This window comes from Neofelis nebulosa, chromosome 1, assembly GCF_028018385.1.
Source record: "Neofelis nebulosa isolate mNeoNeb1 chromosome 1, mNeoNeb1.pri, whole genome shotgun sequence".
NCBI classification, from domain to species: Eukaryota; Metazoa; Chordata; class Mammalia; order Carnivora; family Felidae; genus Neofelis; species Neofelis nebulosa.
In genome coordinates this window covers 31,267,127-31,292,422 of record NC_080782.1, presented here as the reverse complement: position 1 = coordinate 31,292,422, position 25,296 = coordinate 31,267,127, and the positions used below count along the sequence as shown (strand labels likewise).

Sequence of the window (25,296 nt, the reverse complement as noted above, 5' to 3'; positions counted from 1 at the left end):
TTTGTTTTTTTTTTAAAGGTGGAAATATAGAATGAATGAACAAATGAATGTATGTCTGGCTTCTCTATCAATGCCTTGTTAATCTGGTTAGCATGAATTGCTTATTTTAGTCCAAATTTACCTACTTAACTTGCTGTGCACGAGAAGCTATGGGGCTGAGCACCAAGCAGGGGGCTGGCTCGACGAGCCACCAGGTGAGGCCTTTTGGAAACCACTCGGCTGCCTCCACGTGGTGACTCCCCTGCTTAGTCACGTTCCCTTCAAACTGTAGCACAGGGCACTTTGCTAATGGCACATCTCTTCCTTTTTCTCTCTTGCCTGAAAATGTTATCAAGGTCACACGGAAACAGTGGGAAAGACGGTCAATCAAGCGATTGTCACAAACCTGTTCACTGGGTTTTATGCCCCATATCCAACCATAAAGCGTGATGAAACAAAACAGCCAGTATCCACACACTTGGATTCCCTTTCTTCTACTTAATCTTGCACACGGAAACACAGAAAACATTTGCTCAAAGATCACAATTTTAATAACCATTACCACTAACTGCTAGATATGCCAGGCCCTGCATTCTGTGAATTAACTCCTTCAATGCTCACAACTGTTTCCTTTCACAGAGGTCAGGTGACCTGCGAGAGGTCACACGGCCATGGGAATGGTGCAAACCTGACTCAGAAGCCCACGCTTTTGATCATTTCAGACGCTGTTTCTTAGGGCGTGGTTCCTGACGGCACCCACTAGGACCTGGTCCAGCAGAATCTCTGGGGGTGGTCCCAGGAGTCGACCTCCGAGAGCAGCTCCCTGCTGACTCTGTACATTGACATTTTCAACCCACTGGCCTGAACTCTAATTCCTCTCTCTGCTCAGCCTCCCGCAGCCGAACTTCCTACGCAGTAGGTGCTGGGTGAATGGATGTGGGAAGGAACTGCCCAGAGGAAGGAAAAGCAGCAGAGGCAACAAGGCTGTGGCCCCAGGCCCAGGGGCGGGCGCAGATGTGTGCCTTGGTGGGGGTGAGGTGGGCGATCCCTTACACAGGACACAGCTAGAACTCCAAGGCTTAAGTGAAAAACACTGGGCCCATTTTCAGAATCCCGAGGAAGAACTGGTAGCCTAACAAAAATGGCTGGGATGCCGTGGAGTTGTCAGAAGGGTCTCTGAGGGTGTGGGAAGTGGGGGTGGCCGGCTGTGGGAGCCAGAGGGAGAGCTGTGCCGGGAGGGCCCTGGGCAGAGCTCCCATGACTGGGCTGAGTGGATGGGTTTTAGCTGGCGGTTTAGGGGGAAGTGGGGCCTCCCACCCACGGCCCAGCTACTGTTTCAGTTCCCTTTTCTGGGCACAATCAAGCACTTGAGGCCTTGGTGAGGTTAACCACAGGAAAACCACAAGAAAATGGCTTCGCGGCAGCCAGCCTGAAAGTGGGGTGTGAAGAGCTCTGCCTTTGACCTCGGGGCCAAGCGGGGGAAGGGGGACCAGCCGGTGAGAACTGCTCCCACCGGCCAGCCTCTAGCTTCCAACCACACGCGCTCTCACTAGAACCCGGCAATCACAGGACTGCATGGCTTAGCGTGCTCTGCTGTCTGGGGGCAAGCGTGATGTTGGGCAAGTGACATTTCCTCTCAAGATGCCTTTTGTTCAAACTGAAAAAGACTTAACGGTTATTCTACTCTGGCTATCAGTAATCCCAGTGCATGATCCACAGAAGCCTCAGAATTAAATCTTCCCCTTCTCCACAGGTCAGTCATCTTTGTTTTAATTCCAACTGATGCCCTATCATGTAGTGAATTTGTGCTAGTCACCAGAGGAGGAATTAAAAAAGGGAAAGCCAGATAAATTCCTACCCCCGTGGAGCAGACAGACGATCTAGAGACACGCAGGGGTTTCAAACATTAGCAGACACAGAGTCACTTGGGGAAACCGTTAAAACAGAATGCTGGGCACCCCCCTAGAGTTTTTCTGATTCAGTAAGTCGGGGGCAGGGCTGAGAATCTGCATTTCTAACAAGTTCCCAGGTGACACGGATGCTGCTGGTCCAGAGACCACGCTTGGGGGAGAGGGGCAGAGGGAGAGAGAGAATCTTAAGCAGGTTCCATGCTTAGCAAAGAGCCTGACACGGGGCTTGATCCCCGACTCCGGGATCACGACCTGAGCTGAAATCAAGAGTCCGACACTCAACACACGGAGCCACCCAGGTGAACCTGGACAAGCTATTTCTAAGCTCGAGTGAGGATGTAGCATCAAAATCTCTACAGAAGCTTTTTCATATTACACAAGCCAGTGCCTGCCTGGAGAAACCCAGCTCCCGCCCAGTGTGGTGGGGAGCAGTGGTCTAGGAAACCCTTTTGCCACCTCACAACCATCCATTTGACAAGTTTGAGAATAGTCTAAAGTCACTCAAAAGAGGTAAGAACTTCTGGGACTGCCTTATCAGTATCACCCAAGAAGCATTTACAGAAAGCCAAATGTTGGGTCGACCTACTGACGTATGAATCTGTGCTTTGCTCTTCTTTGCCGTGGGAGATTGGAAAGCAGGCAGTCTCCTTCCAAAGGCTGCACAGCTAATAGGGAACAGAGTCATAATTTACATCCAGGTCTCGCGACCTTCGATGGCTGCATCCGTCTGAGCTAGCTTGAGCTGAACAGTCATATCCATGCTTGGCACTATCAAAGTCCTCTCTCTACGACTTCCTAATTTCCAAGTGGGGAGCATATGGCTGCAACATACTAGAACAGGGGTCAAAAAACTTTCCGTAAAGGGCCAGATAATAAATATTTTAGGCTTTGCGATACAGTCCCCACTGAAACTACTCAAGTGTGCCAGTGTAGCACGAAAGCAGTCAGATAATATATAAATGAACGAGTATGGCAGAATTCCAACAAAACTTCATTTACAAAATTGGGTGGGGGGCTACATTTGGTCCTCAGGCTATAATCTGCTGACTACTGCTCTAGAAGATGGATGAAACATAGGGGCGCCTGGGTGGCGCAGTCGGTTAAGCGTCCGACTTCAGCCAGGTCACGATCTCGCGGTCCGTGAGTTCGAGCCCCGCGTCGGGCTCTGGGCTGATGGCTCGGAGCCTGGAGCCTGTTTCCGATTCTGTGTCTCCCTCTCTCTCTGCCCCTCCCCCGTTCATGCTCTGTCTCTGTCTGTCCCAAAAATAAATAAAAAAAAAACATTAAAAAAAAAAAAAAAAAAAAAAAAAAAAAAAAGAAGATGGATGAAACATCGAAACACCAGGAGCGTCAAATAAGCCTGGTGCTTCAGGCAACAGTCAATTCCAGCAAAATGTGTGCTGGCTTACTTTGGCATGACTCTGTTTGGCATGATCAGCACTGAGAAAAATCGCAAGGTGATGCTGCAGACAGCTGGTGAGGGGGTTACCTGAACACCAGGGCTCCATCTCGAAGGCCCAAGGAAATGAAGTCACTGTTGGGTCTCATGGGGCTGTCTCCCCTCCACAACAACAGGCCATCTTTGGCAGTTGTCTTAAACCTCATGAATGCATTTGTTCTTGATCCTGATACCCTGGGGGAAAAAGACAAATAATTGCAACAAACCAACCAGTGTCCATCGACATCCATTCTGCATAATCCCAGTTTTGGCCACCAGCCCCAAGAAGCCAGGAATGAGGGTCATCTGGCCTTCCCGATACTTACTACCAGGAAATTAAAAATGGCATCACCTCCACGAGTCACAGTATGGGTCTAAAATGCCGGACTTCTCATTCTGCAGCAGTGTCCCCTCCCCACATGTGGTGAAACTCCACGAGGGAGTACTTGATGAGTCACAGAGTAGCCAGAGTCTGGCCAATGCCAGCATCAAAGATGCACCACCCCCTATACACACCTAGGTCTTTCCTCTTTCTTGTCCCACCTTCGTGGGGCCTTGGAAAAGCACTCCTTATTCCCCAACAGAGAGTGAGTTTCTTAATTGCCAAGGGGTTCAAGTCAGCAGCCCTCTGGGCTATGATCATGGCCATCGATGGCTTGCTCTGGCAGGGACTGTCCTTTAGGGCAGAACAGGAGGCAGAGTGCCAGACGGGGCAGAGTCCCAGTCAAGGAAGGTGGCTTGATTGGATAATGATCTTGAGAGCTATTGGGGCAGCAGCAGGGTGGGGAGGAAGAGGAAGCTGAGAAGAATGGAGGGATGCTCAGGCAGGTCAGCTCCCTGCCCCTACAGCCATGGCTGGGCATATAATCACATGCTTATGTGTTCTTATCAATTCTTGGGAATAGACCAGTTCAGAAATCTAGTCTCACTAAAGTGACCAGGGTTTTATCTAATAAAAGGAGAAGAGCAAGCATGAGGTCCTTACATCAAAGTGAGATAAAAGTAAACGTAATTTAGCATTGCTCCTAATATGGCACTACTGGGAAAGTCTCTTTTTCTATTTTCCTATCGCTCGTGCCATCCTTCTGTCTCACGTACCTGGTCAGGAGCTGTAGAGTATATGTTAGTGCAGATCTTCCTCAACTTACTATGGGGTTATACCCTGATACACCCATCATAAATTGAAAATGCCCTAAGTCAAAAATGCATTTAATACACCTAACCTACCAAACATCATAGCGTACCTTAAACGTGCTCAGAGCACTTACATTAGCCCACAGGAGAGCAGAATCATCCAAAACAAACCTTAACGTAAAGTGTGGAGTGTCTCATGTAACTTACTGAATACCATACTGAAAGTGAGAAACAGAATAGTTGTATGGAAACAAAATGGTTGTAAGTGCTTCTGTGGTTCACCCTCCTGACGGCGTGGCTGAATGGGAGCTGCGGCCACTGCCCTGCACTATGAGAGAGGATCGTATCACACATCGTAGCCTGGGAGAAGATAAAAACTCAAAATTCAAAGTATAGTTTCTCCTGAATGCACATTACTTTTGCACCACTGTAAAGTTGAAAAATCATTCAGTCGAACCATCTTCGCTCAGGGATTATCTGCAGCGAACAGGGGAGGGGACTTTGGTCTAGGTTTTCCAAGAGCCCGACCTACATAGAAAGAGATCAAGTTTACTGTCCCCATACAGCGCATTAGAGTGAAGCAGTGAGAAGCAGGGTCCATAATGGTGACTTTGCCACCAGGCCGGGTGCAGAGAATCCAGCCCTGACCTACTCACTAGAGATCTGCTTTTTTCCATCTTTTTTTCCAAGTTCCTTACTTCTTTTACTTGCTCTGGATACATTGATTAGTATAAGCTGATCATTAATGGCTCCATTTCTCTTGCAGTGATTGGTTTAGGGGTGGCCATGTGACCAATATTGTCCAACGAGATAGAGGAAATTTATCAGGAGGATTCTAGGAAAGATTCTTTTCCTTTTAAAAAGAGTCAGATGTTGGGGCGCCTGGGTGGCTGGTGAAGCATCCGACTTCGGCTCAGGTCATGATCTCATGGTTCGTGAGTTCGAGGCCCACGTTGGGCTCTGTGCTGACAGCTCAGAGCCTGGAGCCTGCTTCGGATTCTGTGTCTCCCTCTCTCTCTGCCCCTCCCCTACTCGAGCTCTGTCTCTCTCTCTCAATAATAAACATTAAAAAATAAAAACAAAAAAGGCACATAAAAAAAAAATGTTTACTTCCACTGGCTATTGCCCTGATTTATAGCCATCTTACGAGCATCTTATGGACAGCTGTCTTATAACCGTGAAGGGCGGGCCATTGGGGAACTTGTTGAGGATAACAGGGCAGGAAGATGGAAGAGACTTACTCTTTGATGATACAGTTGAATCGCTGACTTAACCAACCCCGGAACCACTCTAAGTCTGGACCGCTTGTTATGTGATGTGATAAATGCCCTTCATTTTTCAGACATTTTGAGCTGAGTCTTCTGTTATTTGCAGCCAAAGGCATCCGACGACTGAAACAGACCCTGATCTTGACTTCCACTTGCAGCTTCACACACATTGCATATACGTGCATGTACACGCAATTGCTTTGGTTTGGGGCCCTGTACCTCCTCCTCTCACCAAACCCCTCTACTACCCTAAACCACCCGGTGCCTCTTACTAAGCACCAGGGTGCTCAAGACCTGGGCCCTCTTCACACTGCCTTGTTTCCTGGGGACTGAATGCCCTTCCGTTTTGGGGGGAGAAAGTGCTGAAGAAGGAAGAAGCTCTCTCTCGGCTGGGAATCCATATTTCCTAAGGCCCCATGCAAAGACAACCTAGATAAATACAACCTGGAATTAAAGAAATGAAGCAATGCCTGCCTGGTGTGTGTTCTGAGTTACCAGGGACATCCAATGCCGCAAGAAAAGGTCTCGTTACTACTTCTGTCCCTTAAAAGCCCCCAGACTCCACCCTAAGAACTGGGTGCCTTTGGCTTAAAGCTTTGCCTTAGTCTGTTAAGATGCAGTCAACCTGAAGATGAAGGAAAATTCTAGAATGATGGTGTTGGTGGCAGGGTTGGGGGGGTGGCACCCTATAAACTACAAAGAACCAGAGGAGGAAAAAGGAGAGAAGGGCAAACCAAAAGCACCAAAGATGCGTCTCACAAGGGCGAAGACTTGGCCTGGGCCAGCCTTTCCCTTGTCCTGTAAACATGCTCCAAACCAGGAGAATTGGACTGCAGAGCAGTGCCGGAGCTCCTGCCGCCAGGGATTGAAAGCCACGGCTAGGACGTGGGCCGCCAGGGATTGAAAGCCACGGCTAGGACGTGGGCCGCCAGGGATTGAAAGCCACGGCTAGGACGTGGGCTTCTCCTTGTACCCACATGAGAGCTGAGAAGCCGCTCCCTGAGTGGGCCAGAGCCTGCAGAGGACAGAGGACCTTTGCTAAGGAAGATACAAAGCGGCACCTGCATTTGAAGACTGGCTGGCCGCGGGAACACTGGGGTGCTTGGGCTAATGGTTCCGGGAAGAACCGCAGACTGTGGCCACAGGACAACGTGAAGCAAACTGCCCCTCCCGGGGACTCATACTCATAACCTTCTTGCTTCTCGAAGCCTGAGTATCGCAAATCCTGGCGCTGGGTAGTTCCTCTCTCCAGGCCCTTTGACCAGAAAGGGTTTGGGCTGTTTGTAATGGGGTTGTCTGAAGGGCAGCATTTTTCAAGTTTAGTTTGTTTTTTGTTTGTTTTGTTCTGGTTTCTATGTTTATGGTGTGTGTGCCTCCCCCCCCCCCACCCCGAGGCCAGGGCAAAAAGGACTTCTTTGAGAGTTATCTTCCGGCAAGTAAGATAAGGAAAAGTCTGGGAAAGACTCAGAAATCTACCCCCACAGAGATGAGAACGGTGCCTGCTGTAACTTCTTACCTCTTGAGGACGTCTGGATTGTCATAGATCAGGTAACTGCGGCCGATAAACTGTGGAATCTCGATGGCTTCTGTGATCGCTGAGACACAACAGAAAATGGAGGTTACATGGAATATGGCTCCCTTGACCCCAGCCCTCAACCACATGGCAGGAAAATACAAAGGAAGCCAGCTCCTGGAAATGGGACATTTAACAACCTGTCAGCCCCTTCCTCTTGGCTGCACATGCACTTGGCCAGGTTCAGAACTGCCTGTCGTGGCTGGGAGTTGGTGTCTCCCTGTGGTTGCCTCCCTGGGGCTGGCTGTCACTGCTATTGGCCTCAGCACTACTGAGAAGTCCTTGCAATATGTTGAAACTTGAACTGTGCCCAATTATTCTTGGAATCCAACGAGCAGGTCCGGGGCCATGTGGGGAACAGCTGGGGATAACCCTAGATGCTCTCCAAGGGAGGCAGAGAAAACATTCTCCGAACAAAGCCCACCAGGACTGCATTGTTTGAAGCCAATCTGCCCCAGGACTCCTTCAGCCATGACCTCAAGAGATCGGTGAGGTGGGCAGGATAAGGTTTATGACTCTTTTTTTTTTTTTTTTTTTTTTTTTAACAAATCACCTCCCAGTGTTACATTTCATAGGATCTTCACTACAATCCCATGAAGTAGCAGGGAGTATGAAGGAGGGTTGGTTATTCCCATTTTACAGAAGAGGAAAATGACGCACAGAATCATCAAGGATTTGCCCAAGATCACACAGCTAAGACAGCGAAAGACCATAAGCCAACGGGTTCTCCCTAATTCTGGCCCTCAGCCCACTCAGCAAAAACTTTCCAGTATTTTAGAAGTACATTTCCTTCTTCCTAATTTCTCATCACTTTGTTTTCCTTAGGAATCACCCGTTTCCACACAGTTAGCAATATCTTTTCCTCTTTAGAAATGACAGTTTAAGGAAATTAACATGGAATGAATCTCATTTTCAAAGAAATGTGTATGAAATGAGAGACAAAAATCCAGCTTAGTTTTTTATTTAATTTTTTGCAATGTTTACTTTTGTGAGAGTGAGAGAGAGAGAGACAGAGACAGAGAATGAGCAGGGGAGGGTGGAGAGAGAGGGAGACACAGAATCCGAAGCAGGCTCCAGGCCCTGAGCTGTCAGCACAGATCCCAACGTGGGGCTCGAACGCATGAACCGTGAGATCATGACCTGAGCTGAGGTCAGATGCTCAACCAACTGACCCACCCAAGCGCCCCTAAGGCAGCTTATAAAACGAGTTCTAGTTTCACAAAAATACGCAGTTGACACAAAGGAGACACTGAGCTGACTCTACACCCAGGAGAGGAAGTGTGTAACTATCTGATACTATGAACAGTAGGAGAGTTGAAGCATAACTTCTTAAACATGAAGAGAGAGAGAGAGAGAGACAACAGCAAACGCTCAAACCCGGTGACATTGAGCCCTAATAGAAGGTCCTCTCTTGGCAAGTTCCCAAAATCTTTTCATAAAAAATACAAAAAAAAAAAAAAAAAGGAAGGAGGGAGAGAAGGAAGGAAGGGAGGAAACAAGAAAAGCAAAGGAAGAGAAGTGAAACGTTTAAGATCGTTTCTGAGGGAACTATGAAGAAATTGGTCTATTGCTCTCTGGTGCAGCACAGCCCTGGACAGGGGGCAGCCAGCTGAGAGGGCCTATTAAAACCCAGAAAGGCTCTTATGCAGTAGCCCCCACTTACTCGTGGCTTTGCCATCCACACTTTGAGTCGCTTGTGATCGGCCGCGGTGCAGAGGGACATCATCCTCCCGACAACCCTCAGGAAGTCAGTAGGAGCGTGATGCTTTCCACCTCACTCATCTCGTCACACAGGCATTTTATCATTTCATAGCATCACAGGGTGGGGACAGTCCCATAAGATATTTTGAGGGCGAGACCACAGTCACGTAACTCTTATTACGTGTGTTGTTACATGTATGTTCTATTTTATTATTAGTTATTGTTGTTAACCTCTTACTGTGCCTAATGTAGACATTAAACTTTATCATAGGTAAGTCCTTACAGGAAAAAACATAGAATATATAGGATTCTGTACTGTCCGTGGTTTCAGGCATCCACTGGGGGGTCTTGGAACGTTTCCCCCACAGATAAGCGGGGGTCTATTGTAGCTTAAAATTCTGGTCGCACCACCAGCCTCTCTCCCTTCTGGTTAAAGTGGGTAGGAGAAAGAGGGGAAGAAAAGGAGGGGAAATAGAGGAAAAAAGAGTGGGGTGCAAAACAGCACAAGTTGAGTAGAAAAACAAATGGGAAGAAGGAAAGAGAAGGGAAAGGTTCGAAAAGAACACGATAAGGAAGGAAGGGAGATGGTGTGAAAAGAAAGGAGAGCCAGGTGGACAGGCAGCCTTCAGGTGGGGAAAGAAATCAGGGCAGGAAAGCCAGGCAGAGAGAGAAGGACCCAGAAGAACAGAAGCAGAAATGAAAGGGCAACAGTGGATGAGGTAAAAGGGGGCTTGCAGCTAGGATGCGGGCCCCTACTATCAGGATACGAGTGCCCAGAAGGAAAAAGGAGAGGCTATCCAAGCCAACGAGTCCTCGTTCCCAGAGCTAAACATAGCCAAGGCTCCCCTACTGGGCTTGGCTTACCCCCAGGGAGAGAGGCACAGGCAGGGCCCATCCCTGCTGTTACTGGCCACGGACATGGGCCTGTGGCCAAGAGCCATCGTTCCCCTGGACTCCTTGAAATGGTCAGGATGTTCTTGTCACATGTCACCAGCCCTGCACACAGAGAGCCTCAAAGGGGTCCGTGTGAGCCCAGTCCGGCTGCCTGCTAAGCCCCCTGGCTCTGGGGCTCAGGCTCCTCCTGAGACAAGCTGGGAGACCAGCGCATTCTCAGGGCTGGTGGTTTTAGAGGGAGGATTCCCACTACCCTGGTAGTGTCCGAGGCCCACACCATTTCCCCGGATACCCTCTACATGTGGTCGGCCCGTGCTGTGCCCGTGGCCTGGCCAGAACTCTCCCAGGCACGAACCCAGGGTGCTTTCCCAGTGTCTCGTGGAACGTACTGTACTTACTATTGAGGCAGTAGTTCCCACACTCTGCCAGGTGCCAGCATGGAACAGAATAGGGAAAGTCAGAATTCCACAGTCAATATAAAATCCCAATTCTCTTGGTTGCAGATCCCCAAAAACCAGCCTTGTTTCCCTCATAGATCCCTGCAGAGGGCCCAGCTCACCCTCTTAGGGGAATGTGAGTAAGAATCCCAAAGGGACCACTGGGATCATTCTCAGCAGGATTACACCAAGTCACAGACTCACCTCCCTAACTAAGTCTTCACTGAACAGTGGGGGTGGGGGTGGCGGTGGGCAAAGAAGAGATGTAAGTTGTCTGACACTTCCGAGGCTCCCCTGACCTTCAACCAACAATCCCCATTTATTCTAAACCTGCAGAAGTAGTTCTTTGCTAAAGAGTCACTTACCTTGTCCATGATTATTACTTTTCTTGCCTCTAGACTACATGTGAAAGAGGAAAAGACGAAAAGAGCTGCCTCTTTTCTCTCTGTAGTGGAAAAATACCACCCCAATTCCCACCTTCACCTCCCCTTTGGAAGATCCAAGAACCCTGCTTATTTTGTGATTAACAAACGTCAGGGGGATGCTCCAGAAATGACATGACTGAGTACAAAATGGAGAAAATGTACTCACTGTAGGCAGTACATATGGATAAATATTAATTCCATACTAAAACATTAGAGCCAGAAATGACCATCTTGGCCCTTTATGGCCCTTGTGGTTTATTTAAATATTGTAAACACGACAATATTTTAACCTAATCTAATTTTTTTCTACATTGTCTTTTTTTCTGCGGCAACTACACTAGTCGACAAGTATTTTTGTCACGTCTTCCCATTTATACCCAGAAGCTTGTGCCATCTGCTGACACACAAAAAAATACCCCAATGAATAGCAGCATCCAAGCCAGGCAAAGCGAATTTTCCACTTGAGGGACCTGAAATTCCCAAAAGACTCTAAATAGTTTGACGGGAGTGCTGGCTCTCTCACAGGACCACAGCAGAGGAAGGACCTGGGGGGGGTGTGATCTGACTTTCCCAACACCATCCCGATGGTGGCAACTCCCTCGTCCACAGGGCAGCTCCATCCCTTGCTGGAAAGTTCTACTTGGTACAGAATTCTTGGTCACATGACTGTAGGCACAGAGTGAACAACAACAGAATACCTTTTTCTTTATGACCAGCTGTCAGGGATCTCAAGAGCAACATCTAGGCCGACCACTCCCACATGTTTCCATTGTTTAATGATACAGCATCCCAAGGGGAAAAACTTCCCTGTATTATGCATAATTAATGTATTTTTTAATCTGTGGTTCTATATACTGAGTTTTCATATATTAAGGCCTATATTTACTGAAGCTGTTTTTTCATACACTGGGACCAAATAAATAAATAACAAAATCATCTAAATCAGACCCAGCAATACGCTGTCCATTTGCTAAATACAATATAAAATGTTCAAAATGTTGCATTTGTGGTGTATCTGTAATGATGAGGCAAGATCCGATCTTTTAGGACTGCGCTTCCCTGACAAATATGTGACCAAACCGGTTTGGCTGTCAGTTGTGAGTGGGGTACAGCCCACGTGCTACAGAGGAACACCCCCATCTAGTGGCCTGCAGGGTCCTGCACGATCTGAGCCCAAGCTTCTCGGCAATGCAGGGAAGGGAAGGGAGGACCAGGGCTGAGTTCTTTCCCAGGTGGCCTGTGTGCCCTTGGCTGGGAGAAGCCCAGGAGGAAGAAGCTGCATCCTGTACCCTTGTCGTAGACACTCGGATCATCGCCAAGGCCCTGAGAAGTCCCGCAGAAGAGAGAGCTGTTTAATTGTGGTTGCTCAGAATTACCCAAGCTTATTTGACCACAGAACCCCACTGCCATTTTGTGTGATTGTGTGTCTGCCTGTGTGTGTGTGTGTGTGCGTGTGTGCTCAAAGCAGTCATTAATATTTCTTAGAACCTAATTTTTTACACGAGCCTTGTGAAACTCTGCTTTAACTTGCTGGTCACTTATTTAGATACAGGAACTCTGAGGGACTGCACACAAGATGGGTAAATTTGGATGAGAGTAGAGAGAACAGAAATCCCTTAGGATGGGGCATACGTTATATGAGGAGGGAGGACTTGGTGATGCCCCTCTGGTGAAATGAGAAGGGGGTCTCAGTATTGGGGTGCTATATGGCATGCCTAAGTTTGAGGTGGCAGGAGGCATCTAAGAGTGAGAGCCCCCAAATGGAAGGCGAGAGAATCACCAAAGTCAGGCCTTATGGTTTTTGTAGGCACCTGAAGTTAGAAGCAGGCTGGGGGTTAGAACTTCTGGTACATATATACAATGGAATACTACCCGGCAATGAAAAAGAATGAAATCTTGCCATTTGCAGCAACGTGGATAGAACTGGAGGGTATTATGCTAAGTGAAATAAGTCAGAGAAAGACAGATATCATGTGTTCTCACCCATATGTGGAATTTGAGAAACTTAACATAAGACCATGGGGGAAGGGAAGAAAAAAAAAAACAAACCTTACAAATGGAGAGGGAGCCAAACCATAAGAGACTCTTAAATACAGAGAAAAAACTGAGGGTTGGAGGCGGGGGTAGAGAGAGGGGAAAATGGGTGATGGGCATTGAGGAGGGCACTTGTTTGGATGAGCACTGGGTGTTGTATATGAGCGATGAATCATGGGAATCTACCTCCAAAATCAAGAGCACACTGTATACTCTGTATGTTAGCTAACTTGACAAAAATATATATATTTTAAAATTTTTAATAAAATAAAATAAAAATTATTTGGGGGGGGGGGGAAAGAACTTCTGGCTTCTCCTGTCCTGGTGGGTTCCCCACGTTGGGCTGGAGAGGCTCAGGTTTCTGTAGCTCCTGGCGCTGCAGGGAGCCTGCTGTGCCCTGGGAGCAGCGAGGAGCTCAGCGGGAGCCCGATCCCTACTTCCGTCTGGGCTCAGCCTTGCAAGAACAAAGGGGGAGGTCCCCAAACCATAGCGATGGTCTGAGTGTCTAGCACCACTCCAGGATTCGTGTGAGTTTCTGGCTCCAGTTCTCCTGTGCCACCAAGTGGTGAGGACGAGTGTCCATGTCCCAGCGAGGGCCCTCGTGGAAACCTCCTGCCTGCCACAAACTCCCTGACCGGGTTGGAGAAAACTAGACTCACGAGGATCCCCAAAACGAAATTCCTGAAGGAGGTGGTACGGATTGAATGAGGTCAGATGCTGGTGACGTCTGCAATATGTCGCTCAATGTAAAAGGACCGGTTTAACTTCTGGAGGGGATACTATGAATAGGTTTTTGCTTTTGAAACATTATCAGGGAGGGGGGAAAAATTTAAACTTTTAACTTATGAAGCTAGGGATCACCTTGCTGGATTTGACAAGACTGTCTCTTGTCTACTTGTCAGGATTCATCCTGACAACCAAGGATGGCTTCTAAGTATTCTTGGTCTCCCCGACTAAGAATCCACCCAACTTTTAGAATGTTCTTATGCATCTCTACGGAAGAGTGTAGCTGCCTCTCTCTCCCCTCTCTTTCCCATCCTTACTCAGGACTAGATGCTCACCCCAATGAGTCTGTATGGCAACTGCATACCACTGGGTGCCTGCTGGGGCCTGGAAAAAAATTGTCCTTAACAGCCCTAACCTGTGCCCAGGCGCATTAATCCTCTCAAGCCACATGATGGGAGAAGACATGATGCAGGCCATGCTCCCCATGTATAAATCTTCCTAGGGTTGGCAACAGCTGCCATTCTGCCAGGAGCATTATCTTTATTTCAAAGCATAAAAAAAAATACTGAGACAACACAAGGGGAGCTCATAGTCTGCCTGGGTTTTACTCTTGACTCTAGCCTAGCATGTTGCAGAAAAAGAGGCCTAAAGGTCCCCTCAGGTTCCCCCGGCTGCTGTCCATTCCCTTGGATCTTGCCAGGAGGCCCAGGCCCTGCATGGAGATCTGACTCCTCATTCCGGTGAGATGTGTTTCTCACTGAACCAGAACCTACAGTTATGAAGCTATAAATGTGAGCGCTTTGCACCTGTCATGGCTGATATTCTACAGCGGGAAAGGAGGGTTAACAAGATCACAAATTATCCCGTCCTTCTTCCTTTCGTTCTCAAAGCTGCATGTTCATGTAAGCCTGGACTTTATATATTGACCATTAATGTTAGCATTTAAGGCAGGAGCAAACCTGAATTGCCTGTGGTAAAATTGGAGACCCAGGAAATTCAAACACTAATGTGTAAAATCCAAACTCAATTTTCTGAATGAATGGGCTACCCTCGAACTAAATCTCTGCAAGTACCCACTATTAGCTAAACAACGATTTGCTTGTTAGAATTATAATCAGGATCTTTCAGAAATGGATCAATTACTCTTCTTTGGAGGTTCACCGTTAGGGTGAGCTATGTTAATAAATATATTTCATATAATTTGCCGGGCAGTTTTCAGAATTCATTTAAATATAATACTACTCAGGCTTCCAGCCAGCAAATTAGCATTCATATTTCCCAAGACTGTTGCAAAACAACTTCTCCTAGCATTCCATATACCGCAATATCTACCTGTAACTTAACAGTCTTCCCCTAAGCCATAATTCTGATAAAGATCGGGAACCTGGAAATAAACAGGAAAGAGAGAGAGCACATCCCTTCACTTAGGCTGCCCCCTGCCTTATTTTCTTTGGCCTGTCTACCTTTTTTTATTAGTTCCCGGACAGGTGAGGCCATACTGATGCTGGAAACAAGAAGATCCATATGGCCGAACATGATAACCATATGCTGGCAGGCCTCTTCTAGACACCAGATCCGTGGCCTCTGCCTCCCTAGGGCAGATGTGAAAATCTCAGTCCAGCAGGGACTCACCACCTGTGACTTGCTCTAGCTTTCAGACAACAGAAGATAAGGAGCTGAGTAGCTCACCGCACCTGTAGTGCATTTTATTTTTCTCCCCAGTAACAACATGGTTAGTCCTGGTTAAGTACTTACCAGGCATTGTCTCAGCAATATGCATCGTCTCATGTGGACTAAAGAGGACACTACTGTGTTAGACACTACTGCCTGGTTATTCCCGTTTTACAGATGAGAAACTGAGGCACAGAGGAAATAGCATGAAAAACAGCACTTTACAGAAGGTTATTTGTACTTGTAGTTTGAAGCAACCTATTTAGAATTTATACATTTCTGTATTTGGCGCGATTTCTCAGCCACATACAGAACACTTTTTTTTTTTAACTTTTTTTTAATGTTTATTTATTTTTGAGAGAGAGAGAGACAGAGCACGAGAGGGGGAGGAGCAGAGAGAGAGGGAGACACAGAATCGGAAGCAGGCTCCAGGCTCTGAGCTGTCAGCACGGAGCCCGACACGGGGCTCGAACTCACAAACCGTGAGATCATGACCTGAGCCGAAGCCGTAAGCTCAACCGACTGAGCCACTCAGGCGCCCCTAGAACACTTTATAGCGTTCGCAGGAAGGGGTCAAAATAGTTACCAGCCTATAAAGTCTCCACCTATGAGGACAGGCATGGCTCAGGTGCAGGGGTCCTGGGAACCCCCCTACACTATGATGTAACCTTTTGGTGGCTAGACCCTGAGGGGATTCTCAGGAAAGGAGCCATTTACCTACTGTTACAGAGGCATTTCAGCATTTCAATTCTTGTTTAATGTAACAATTAACCATCTCATATGCTATTGAATACGTTACTGAAATCAATGATAAAAACCACTGGCACGGCGGTCCCGGGGTTGCCAGATCCTTCTGGAAAAGTCGGTCCCCTCCGCTCCCCGTGCAGCGCCTGAGCCCCGCCCCGTGTACCTTTCTGGCAGTGGAGCCCCTCGAAGCCCAGGGGGCAGTCACACTCATAGCTGTCCTTCCTGGGCCGGCAGCTGCCCCCGTGCGTGCAGGGGGCCCCCACGCAGGGGTGGGCTGCGTTCTCCACGTTCACGCCCCGCGTGAAGTCGTGCTTCACGTGGATGGTTCGGTCGTTCAGGATGATCTTCGGGAGAAAATGTAAACACAGAAAACATCTTTGCAGTCTGCTAAAGCTCCCCTCAGCCTGTTAACCTCAGCTACATGTGATGGGGGAGCTTTCATAAAAGAGAAAGTGTCTGGTTCCTGTTTTTACCACCCAGTAAGTGATGCAGGCACTGAAGTGATGCTCTGTGGCCCTTGGGAGAATCTGCAGAGAGTAAAGCGTCCTCTGGTCCTGGAAGATTCCGGGAGGTCGTAAAGAAGTCTCAATAAATACAAAATTAAGGTTCTCAACCTGGCTGCCTGTTAGAATCGCCTGGGGGACTTTAAGAAATACACTAATGCCCCAGGTCTCACCCAGATCAATGGAATCAGAAGCTCTGAGGGCAGGATCCAGTCAACAGTAACTTTTAAAAGCTTCCCAGGTGATTCTAAAATGCAGCCAAGGTTGAGAGGTGCTGCTATAAAGCCAAGTAGGGAAGAATACAGAACGAAGTGTCATGCAGGCAGAAATCAAAGGGGAACTGACACCTCCTAGTGGCAATGGGGCTGGGGGAAGCTTCTCCCTGTACTGCTGTGTTCTGGCTGATGGTCTCGTGTCATCTACAGCTCCATCAGTGGGGTCTCCCAGATTGTCCCATCCCTTCCTGCTATCCTCTCTCCCTGACACTCTTGAATTCCCTTCCCCACACCCCCTTCCCCACTATTAAAAAAAAAAAAAAAAAAGTGACACTCAGATCACATTCTTGTCATTGCTGTGCAAATTCCCTGGGACAAGAGGGCTCCATTGCCTTCACTCCCTTTTCCCTGCAATGGGGGTCTAGTGAAAATGATGAATTATAGGGAGAGGTCACTGGGTTTCCCAGCTCCAAATAACGTCTGGGGGACCCAACGTTTTCAGCCCTCCACTTGGAGAGTGTGTTTACCTTGAGCTGTTGGGTGTTTTGGTGTCAGGCAGGCTTTGCAGAACCAGGAGACAGAACACCTCTCAGAAAGACCCCCACCCTGCAGGGGGTCCTAAGAGGTTAGCCATGGTCCTTCCTGCCACTAATCCATGGTTCCATAGGCCTGCCTAGTCCTTGGAGGGTGTCAGGAGAGTTAGGAGAACACTTTTTCCCAGTCTTGAATCTTACAAGCTGCAAGAGAGTAGCCAGAATCCTACAATCTTCCCCTTTTCGTGCTTCAAGGGAAAGACTGTGAAACTCAGTCATACGTCCTTGAGACAGGCCAAGAGGTTACCATCCCCTTCAGGACGTGGCACAGCCAGTGACTCAGCCACTGGGAGGGGCGGGTGGCCTTTCCGGGACGTGGGGAGGAAAGGGTTGTGTGTGCCACGTGAAGGGGGCGGGGGCAAAGCCTGACAAGGGCTGGGAGGGAGGCGGGTGAGGCCTCTTAGCATCTCAGCTTGATTTCTCAGTGAGAATTTCAAACGCATGATGAAACATGGCCAAACCCACTGACGGGGGACAATGGGCTGAGATGAGGTGTCGCTGGCATCACAGTTCAGCAACAAAGGGAAACACCTCAGAGTCAGCAAATATTGACTGGACCCCTTTTCTGTGCTCCACACTGGGATACAAGAGGAGGGGAACAGAGCCCCACGGGGCCCTTCCTAGTGCCCAGATGTGCAAATCACAGTAGGGCTTTCTTTCACTGTCCTGCCTTCATTTTAGCCTCTCTCATGTTTCACCCCAAGTCTAGAAAGGATCAATGGCCCACATTCCACCACTGGTTGCTAAAGGAAAACAGGACGAAGCTAACATCCAGCAATCGAATATGCTTTTTCTTCAAATGCTTTTTTTCCCTAATGGTTGATGGTCCTGGAAATCTGGTTTGGTGAGTCAGCCTGCACCTCTGTTACAGACAAAACATATTATCGAAACCGGAGAGGTCATGGGCAGCCCCAAGAGAAGGAATAACAGACAAATATGTGTGGGGTCAATGTCCTGTATCTTTCACTGGCTGCATGATTCCACCCCCCCGCCCCCGAACCTTCTATGGAAGGACTCCTTAATCTCTGCTCTTAAGAGGTGGTTACATGATTGATGAGCTGCAACTGCTTAATTGCAGGGGTAGGAATGGGGGTGGAAGTGGGATGAGAGTTGGCTCTTGACTTGAGCAGGAACTTCAAAGACACCTCAGAGAGAAGCACAGAGCCAAGAGTTGCTCTGAGACTCCACTGGCTTCCTTCCCTTTGGTAGAAGCCTGTCTGCAGCCACCTGATGCCCGCTGCCTCCCCCAGCAATGCCTGGATCCTTCGGTGGATGTATTGTAAAGACTCATCTTCATTGAGTTGCTTTCGTGGAATGTCTGCTGGACGGGGGCCCAGGAGCAGACGTTATAAGAAAATGGGGTTGGAAAGCTATGCTGCTAGCATTAAAAAAGAAAACCTTAAAACGTGAAAACTTCCTCCAAGCTTCTTTTTTGGACCCTGCAGATTCCACTGATCACGGTTCTTAATTCCATTGTCTGTAGTCAAGGTCACACAATAAACATGCAAAAGCGAAGCCTGTACCTTCTGGATGCTCCCACTAAAGGGCTTGAGGATGCCCGAGTTCTTCTTCACATCATCGTAATTAGGGACTCCACCAATAAAAATGTCCGTGTTGCACTTAATCTGTGTGAAGCCTCCCTGCCAACAGACGAAAACCAAAACACGGTATAGCTTCAGAAAAGGTAGTAAGGTCTGCCAAACGGTAGAGACACCTTGAGGACCCACTGCAACAGGCCGGCTGGACTTTCACGTTGTTTTGCATTGCTACCTTACTGCCTGTTTGTATGTTTGGAAATGTATTAACTTCTCTGGGACTCAGTTTCATCATCTATAAAATGGCAGCCATCATATCTACCACATAGACACGTCACGGTGAATGTGGTGGGCTGCATCACTGTCCGCCAGCATTCAGCGCTTCTCCAGAAGTGCCCCTTCTCCCTGCAGGGAGATGACCTTCAACCTGTTGATCTTGAGTGGGGCCAGGTAACCTGCTTCAGCCAATAAAGCATGAACAGAAGGGAAATGAATCACTTCCGGGCAGAAGGTTTCAGAGCCAGAAGGTGACTCACAGTGCCCTCTCCCTCTCTCCCTGTTCCTTCAGCCAGGGTGTCAGATTAGAGCTGCAACTGAACGTTGATGGACATGTAATGCAAGTAAGAAATAAGCCCTTATTGTAGCTGATCTTCTGGAGCTGTTTGTGACCCGCTTGAGCGCAGCCTAGCCTCTCTTGGAGGCAGAGAGCCCACTGATTTAGCACTTTGCCCAGAGTTGGATGATTAATCAGCATTCCAGGCTGACCAGCTATTGTTATATTAGGCAGTGGTAAAGATAAAACCTCTTCAGGCCAAGAGAAAAGGAAGGCACGGTGGGTGGGAGGCATTCCTTGCTATCAACTACAAAGGGTAGAGAAATTCTTCCCTTTTCCAAATTCTCAGAAAACTACCCAGGTCAACCCCCAAAGCCTTGCCCTGTTACTGGTCATTTCAACAGCTTAAACTCTAACGGGTGGGCTAGACAACAAGCTGTGTATAATATTTAATGTCTAAACTCTTTCACACATGAGCTGGAAGCAAATGTGAAAATGTCCTAAGACAACAAATAGAGATAAATGGAAATTTGAGACTCTAACATAAATCATTATTTCCTTTGATTTATGGTAAAAGGAAATATAAATAGTAGCAGCATTTAGTCATTAATTTAACAAATATTACTGGGCATCTACTGTGTCCCAGGCACTAAATGCTAGACAAACAACAGTAAATAAGGAAGACCTGGTTTCTGCCCTCAGAGGCAGAATCCAGACACATAAATGGGCAGGTGGGATTAGCTCAGCAAGGGCTGCTCAGGGGACTCTGGATGCACTTGAGGAGGGAGTGCACATATCCTACCCTAGACACAGATAGTCTGGGAGGTAGTAAAGGAAGAGTCAGAATTATAGAAATCGGTCAAAGTCATGGCTTGAGAGGAATATAGTAGGTATAAGGGCAGAGGCAAGGAGGGGCCAGATACTGCATGCTTAGAAACGCCCTCTACCCAAAAAGCATCAAGCTTTAAGCAGAAAAAAAATAGTTGTATCTGTGTTTTAGGCAGATTACAGGCCAGAGGGAGGAGAACGGACTTGGGGTCAGGTCAATATAGAGAAGGAGAGACAGAACAGAGAGGAAGGTACAGGATCTAGGAGAGTCTCACAGTGCCCAGGTCCCACCAGGGAACAGCATGGAGGTCTTGATTGGAACATAGACAGAACTGCCTTCCATCAGTAACCTTGGGGCAGCGTTCTTATTTAACTAGGCAGGGGTTTGGGGAGGGGGAGGGGAAGGCAGTGTTCATTAAAGAAGCAGAAGGGCTTTCAGGAATTGTAGTGGCCGGATGGAATGCTGACCCTGGAGGGAGCTGTTACCACACCGCCCCCGCCCCCGCCCCCCCCCCCCCCAGGCCCCAGTCACTGTCTTAGCTCTTCTAAAGTTAAAATAAGATAGTAAGTGGAAAGGAGAAAGGTTGCAGGGTCAAAGGGATGTCAGAGAAACAGGCCGTTTTGAAAAACCTTTGAGTTACAGTTGTATCCAGTGAACAGGACCTGGCCTCATGGGGTGAGAGCTGGTTCCTTTTGGTTTCTCATCAAAACCCTCCCCTGCACCCCTTCCCCCCGCCCCCCCTCCTGTTGACAAGAGACAGGGCTGCAGCTGCCACACCCACAGGGAACCGCAGGAGAAAAGCAAACAGACCCCACTGAAAGGAGGCTTCGCGTCTAGATCTGCCACTTCTGTTTAGCTGGAAGTGGTTGGAAAACCTGAGCAAAGCTGCTGGTTAGGGTTTTCTGGAACCCTCAGAGGCACATCCCATCCTTAAGTCTGGCATAGACTCAACCCTTGGCTGTTAGTATTTCTCAGCTGAGCAACCCAGAGTTTGGCTTTCACGTGGACACTGAGGGGCCTAGGCCCTGGGTTAATCCCCAGAAGAGTTCTTTCATCCCACCCATCTCTAAACTCTAAGACCACTACTCCTAATCCCATTGCTCTCTAACCGAGTCACCTATGCCTTTGAACGTGGTATGGACAGCTGGGGAGCAGAATCCCCTGCTGGGGGAAGATGTGATTAAGGCTCAACTCACTGAGATCAAGCATGGAGCCTTCCCACTCCTGTCTCAGAGCTGCCTCAAAAAACCCCAAAACAAAACAAAACACCCTCACATGCACACAGATTGGCTACACCTGTACCCACATGTGCACACTGCTTTCCAGGTGGGCCGCACTCCAGCCAGCTTGGTCCATTCAAAAAGCCAATAGGGAGGCACTGGTTCTACCATATTGGTTGAATTCTGACTCTCTGATATTGTAGCAATAGAAATTCTGTGTGGTTTTACCTTTGTGTTGTCTCTTCACTGTAGGATCCCAACAGTAAATACTGTGTCCTGAAGAGTTTCTTCTTCATAATCAAAGTCCTTAACCCTACCATCTACAAATATTCCATTCTGAACTTTTGTTCCTGTTTTACAAATGTTTGTAACTTAAGGCCTACAGAGATACAATGCTTTTTCGAATTTATATTAAGTCAACATATAGTCAAGTCTAGTCAAGTCTATAGTTGTGAGCTACTAATTCTATCTTGGACTGAAGTCAGCTGTTAGAATTTTCTGGATCATACCAGAAATTACTCCTGTTCTCCCTTTAAAATCCATTCCCCTTCATCCACCTTTCCTTCCTTTCTGCCTTTCTGCCTTCCTTCCTGCCTTTCTATTTCCCTTCCTTCCCTCTCTCTTTCCTTCCTTCCTTCCACAAATACATATATAGAACATTTTCTAGGTTTGAAGAGTGCTCACCTCGTGAAGCAGAGCCCAGTTGGGGATTCTTCTTACCCTGAGAAAGTCCTTGGTTCTGACAGGACCTCCCACCACTACCACCTCTGATACTGGCCTTGGGACATACGTGTTCTTCCTTCTGCTCTCTTCTTCAACTAAATACCTCTTTCCTCACCAAAAGTCTTTTTTTATTCCTTTTCTTTTTTCTACCAATCCACTTTCTTATCAGAATACCCACATTCACAAATGCCCTCTTTAAATCTGGTGATGCACAGAACAATGACATTGGGAATTAAAATAGTGGAAACCCTAAGTCCCCTTTAGGGGACTAAATTTTGTGTGTGTAAAGAATCCTAGTAGGTTATAATTTAAAACAAATCTCTCTTATCTTTTCTTAAAAATGTTATTTTCTTGGGGCGCCTGGGTGGCTCAGTCGGTTAAGCATCCAACTTCGGCCCAGGTCATGATCTTGCAGTTCGTGGGTTCAAGCCCCACACCGGGCTCTGTGCTGACAGCTCAGAGCCTGGAGCCTGCTTCAAGTTCTGTGTCTCCCTCTCTCTCTGCCCCTATCCCGCTCATGTTCTGTCTTTGTCTCTCTCAAAAATAAATAAACATTAAAGAAAAATTTTTTAATGTTATTTTCTTTGGATACGACCTTGGAAATAAAATCATGGGTGAAAGTTATAAATTTGAGTAGGAATTCTGTGCTCTTGAGGTCATGAGAGTACTCTATTAACCAATAGGAATAAGTAAAGCTACATAGTGTTGACCATGTACTGTTGTGTTTTACATATATAGTTATTTTAATTGGCACAACGCTACAAAGTAGGCGCTATTATGGTTGCCATTATCCCCACTTTATAGATGAGAAAACACAAACTTGCAGGTCAAGTGACCCATCTGAGTTCACACTACTGGTAACTAATGGAGCTAGATCTGGAATCCAGGAGCCTGGCATCAGAGCTGTGTTCTTGCCAGATGTGTGGCCCCCACAACACTGGCCCGACCTCCAATGTATGTCCTGACCTACTACATTATACACTGACTCAACAAAGACAGGGATTGGCGGTAGGGGTAGGGGTGGCGAGTGATTTCATAAACGATGTACTTGTATTAGTACACATAATCCTTGCAATGGCCCTGTGAGACTGCTGCTATTATGACCCCATTCGCAGCTGAGGAACAGACAGGTTAAGTAACTTGCCCAGTGGGGAGCTTGGGTTTTAAGCCAGGCAATCTGGCCCTGGAGTCCACGTACTTAGCCACTACTCTGCTGCTTTTCTCTCCAGGACAGGAAGAAAACAGTAACCCAGTTGGCACTGACACGTGTCCTTCTTACCTCTGCCATTGCCTCCACTACCTTCTGCTTATCCACTTGTAAGATACCATTCTTTGCTGTGCGAGATACATGCAGCTCATGCCAGTGGCCCAGGGCGAGGGGGTCTTCACTCCTGTTGAAGGAAGGAAGCTGAGCGTGGGATAGCATCAGTGGTGGTATGGACAGTGTTCATCAAGCTGCCCTGATGAACCGATGCAACCTTAACTACCTCATTCATTCCACCCCAAGAAAACAATCACTCCTGCTTAGTGAACACAGCGACGCTCGGTCCGTTTATTGGACCCCTTTATGGTAGGAGCATTGCAATTATCACTTTATTTTAGACATGTGATAAAGCAAATATAGCAAAATGTTAATTATAGATGACAGGTGGGAGGAATAAAGATGTTTGCAGTATAATTCTTTCAACTTTTCCACACGTTTAGAATTTCTCATAATAAAACACTGGCGGGGGGAAAGAGTCCATGTTGTCTGATATTGTGAAAAGGATTAAAACTAAAAATTCAATTAATTCAACATGAAAGTGTTTGATGTTTAAAGGATTTCGATAAGAGTTTTGCACGCTACTTTGGATAGTGAGGTATGCAAGAAGAGGATAATTATTGCATTTGTATTTCTAATGATGTCTAGTTCCTGGCCTTCACTGAACCTCCCAATTATTTTTTGGTCCTGGATCATCCTTAGAAAACTGTCAGGAATACCAATGGGCACAATTATTGAAAGGTCTCCACCCCCTCACTTGATTTTTTCGCTCTGGCAAATGCTTTTGTGATTTGTCCTTAGCAATTAGAATTTAATCACCTTGGCTAAATCAATATGCAATAAAGAAACCAGAGGCACTCTTTAAGCAGCCCCATCTCCATAATAAGTACCACCGCCTTAGTCGTGTTCTTGTCCTGCAGAGGTCATTCCCTGTCAATACCCTGCCTTCCTCGGCACAGTTACATCGATCACAGCCGTCACAAGCTCATTTCAATTGCCTCGATTTTTGAATCAAGTTCATAATGAATTTGACCACCTTATCCTTTTCTTAAAGTTAAAATGATTTGGCCAATTCCACAACTTCCTGTGGTTCAGGATTTTACTGAATTTTCTTAATCAAGCAGGAAGTCTTAGAAATGATCTTCAGAATAAACATCTTGCAACGGGGCACCTGAAACGCCCACAGTAATCCCTGTTGTCAGGTTACCCTGGGGAGGGGATGGGACAGGGGTGGTCTTTCCCTTGGACATTCTGAGCACTTGCCTTCTTTTTGTTACGCCTGATACTCTGAATTCTTTTTCCAGGCACTTTTCTGACAGGCAGGGAAACGATATCTTACATTAAAAAAAAATTAAATAACACTTCTTGTCTCAAATAGGCACAGAATGATGAAAGAGAGAAATGCTGGACACTAAGGTCCTATGTGTCTGTGACCCCAGAGCTGGAGCTGCCACCATGGAGGGGAGCAGTGGGGGGGAGGGGGGCGATCTGCCCAAGAGGAGGGCTGATGAGCCCCGACCCTCCCCCTCACTCTTTCTGGTCATTCCTTATCCAGGAGGAAGCCATTTGAAAGTACAAGGTGAGGGGCGCCTGGGTGGCGCAGTCGGTTAAGCGTCCGACTTCAGGTTAAGCGTCCGACTTCAGCCAGGTCACGATCTCGCGCTCCGTGAGTTCGAGCTCCGCGTCGGGCTCTGGGCTGATGGCTCGGAGCCTGGAGCCTGTTTCCGATTCTGTGTCTCCCTCTCTCTCTGCCCCTCCCCCGTTCATGCTCTGTCTCTCTCTGTCCCAAAAATAAATTTAAAAAAAAAATGTTGAAAAAAAAAAAAAATTAAAAAAATAAAAAAAAAAAAAAGAAAGTACAAGGTGATATTCAAGGTGTCTTCCCTTCTGAACTTGACAAACAGTTCTACGTGAATTGCTTAGACTG

At 47.4% G+C, this 25,296-nt stretch overlaps 1 protein-coding gene across 3 annotated transcripts in view; it reads right to left on the bottom strand.

Annotated features, from left to right (window-relative positions):
- EGFLAM (EGF like, fibronectin type III and laminin G domains) overlaps positions 1-25,296 on the bottom strand; it is a 182,149-nt gene that overhangs the window by 9,897 nt on the left and 146,956 nt on the right. The window contains exons 16-21 of one of the 3 annotated variants that reach the window (XM_058717915.1): positions 23,388-23,499; positions 18,772-18,888; positions 16,101-16,281; positions 10,296-10,319; positions 7,246-7,324; positions 3,379-3,522 (exon numbers count right to left, since the gene is read on the bottom strand). In XM_058717915.1, coding sequence (XP_058573898.1) covers positions 3,379-3,522; positions 7,246-7,324; positions 10,296-10,319; positions 16,101-16,281; positions 18,772-18,888; positions 23,388-23,499 — 657 coding nt within the window. Of the gene's footprint in view, positions 1-3,378; positions 3,523-7,245; positions 7,325-7,442; positions 7,571-10,295; positions 10,320-16,100; positions 16,282-18,771; positions 18,889-23,387; positions 23,500-25,296 lie in introns of those variants that run through there. The other 2 variants (XM_058717924.1, XM_058717930.1) reach the window with 2 other exon arrangements.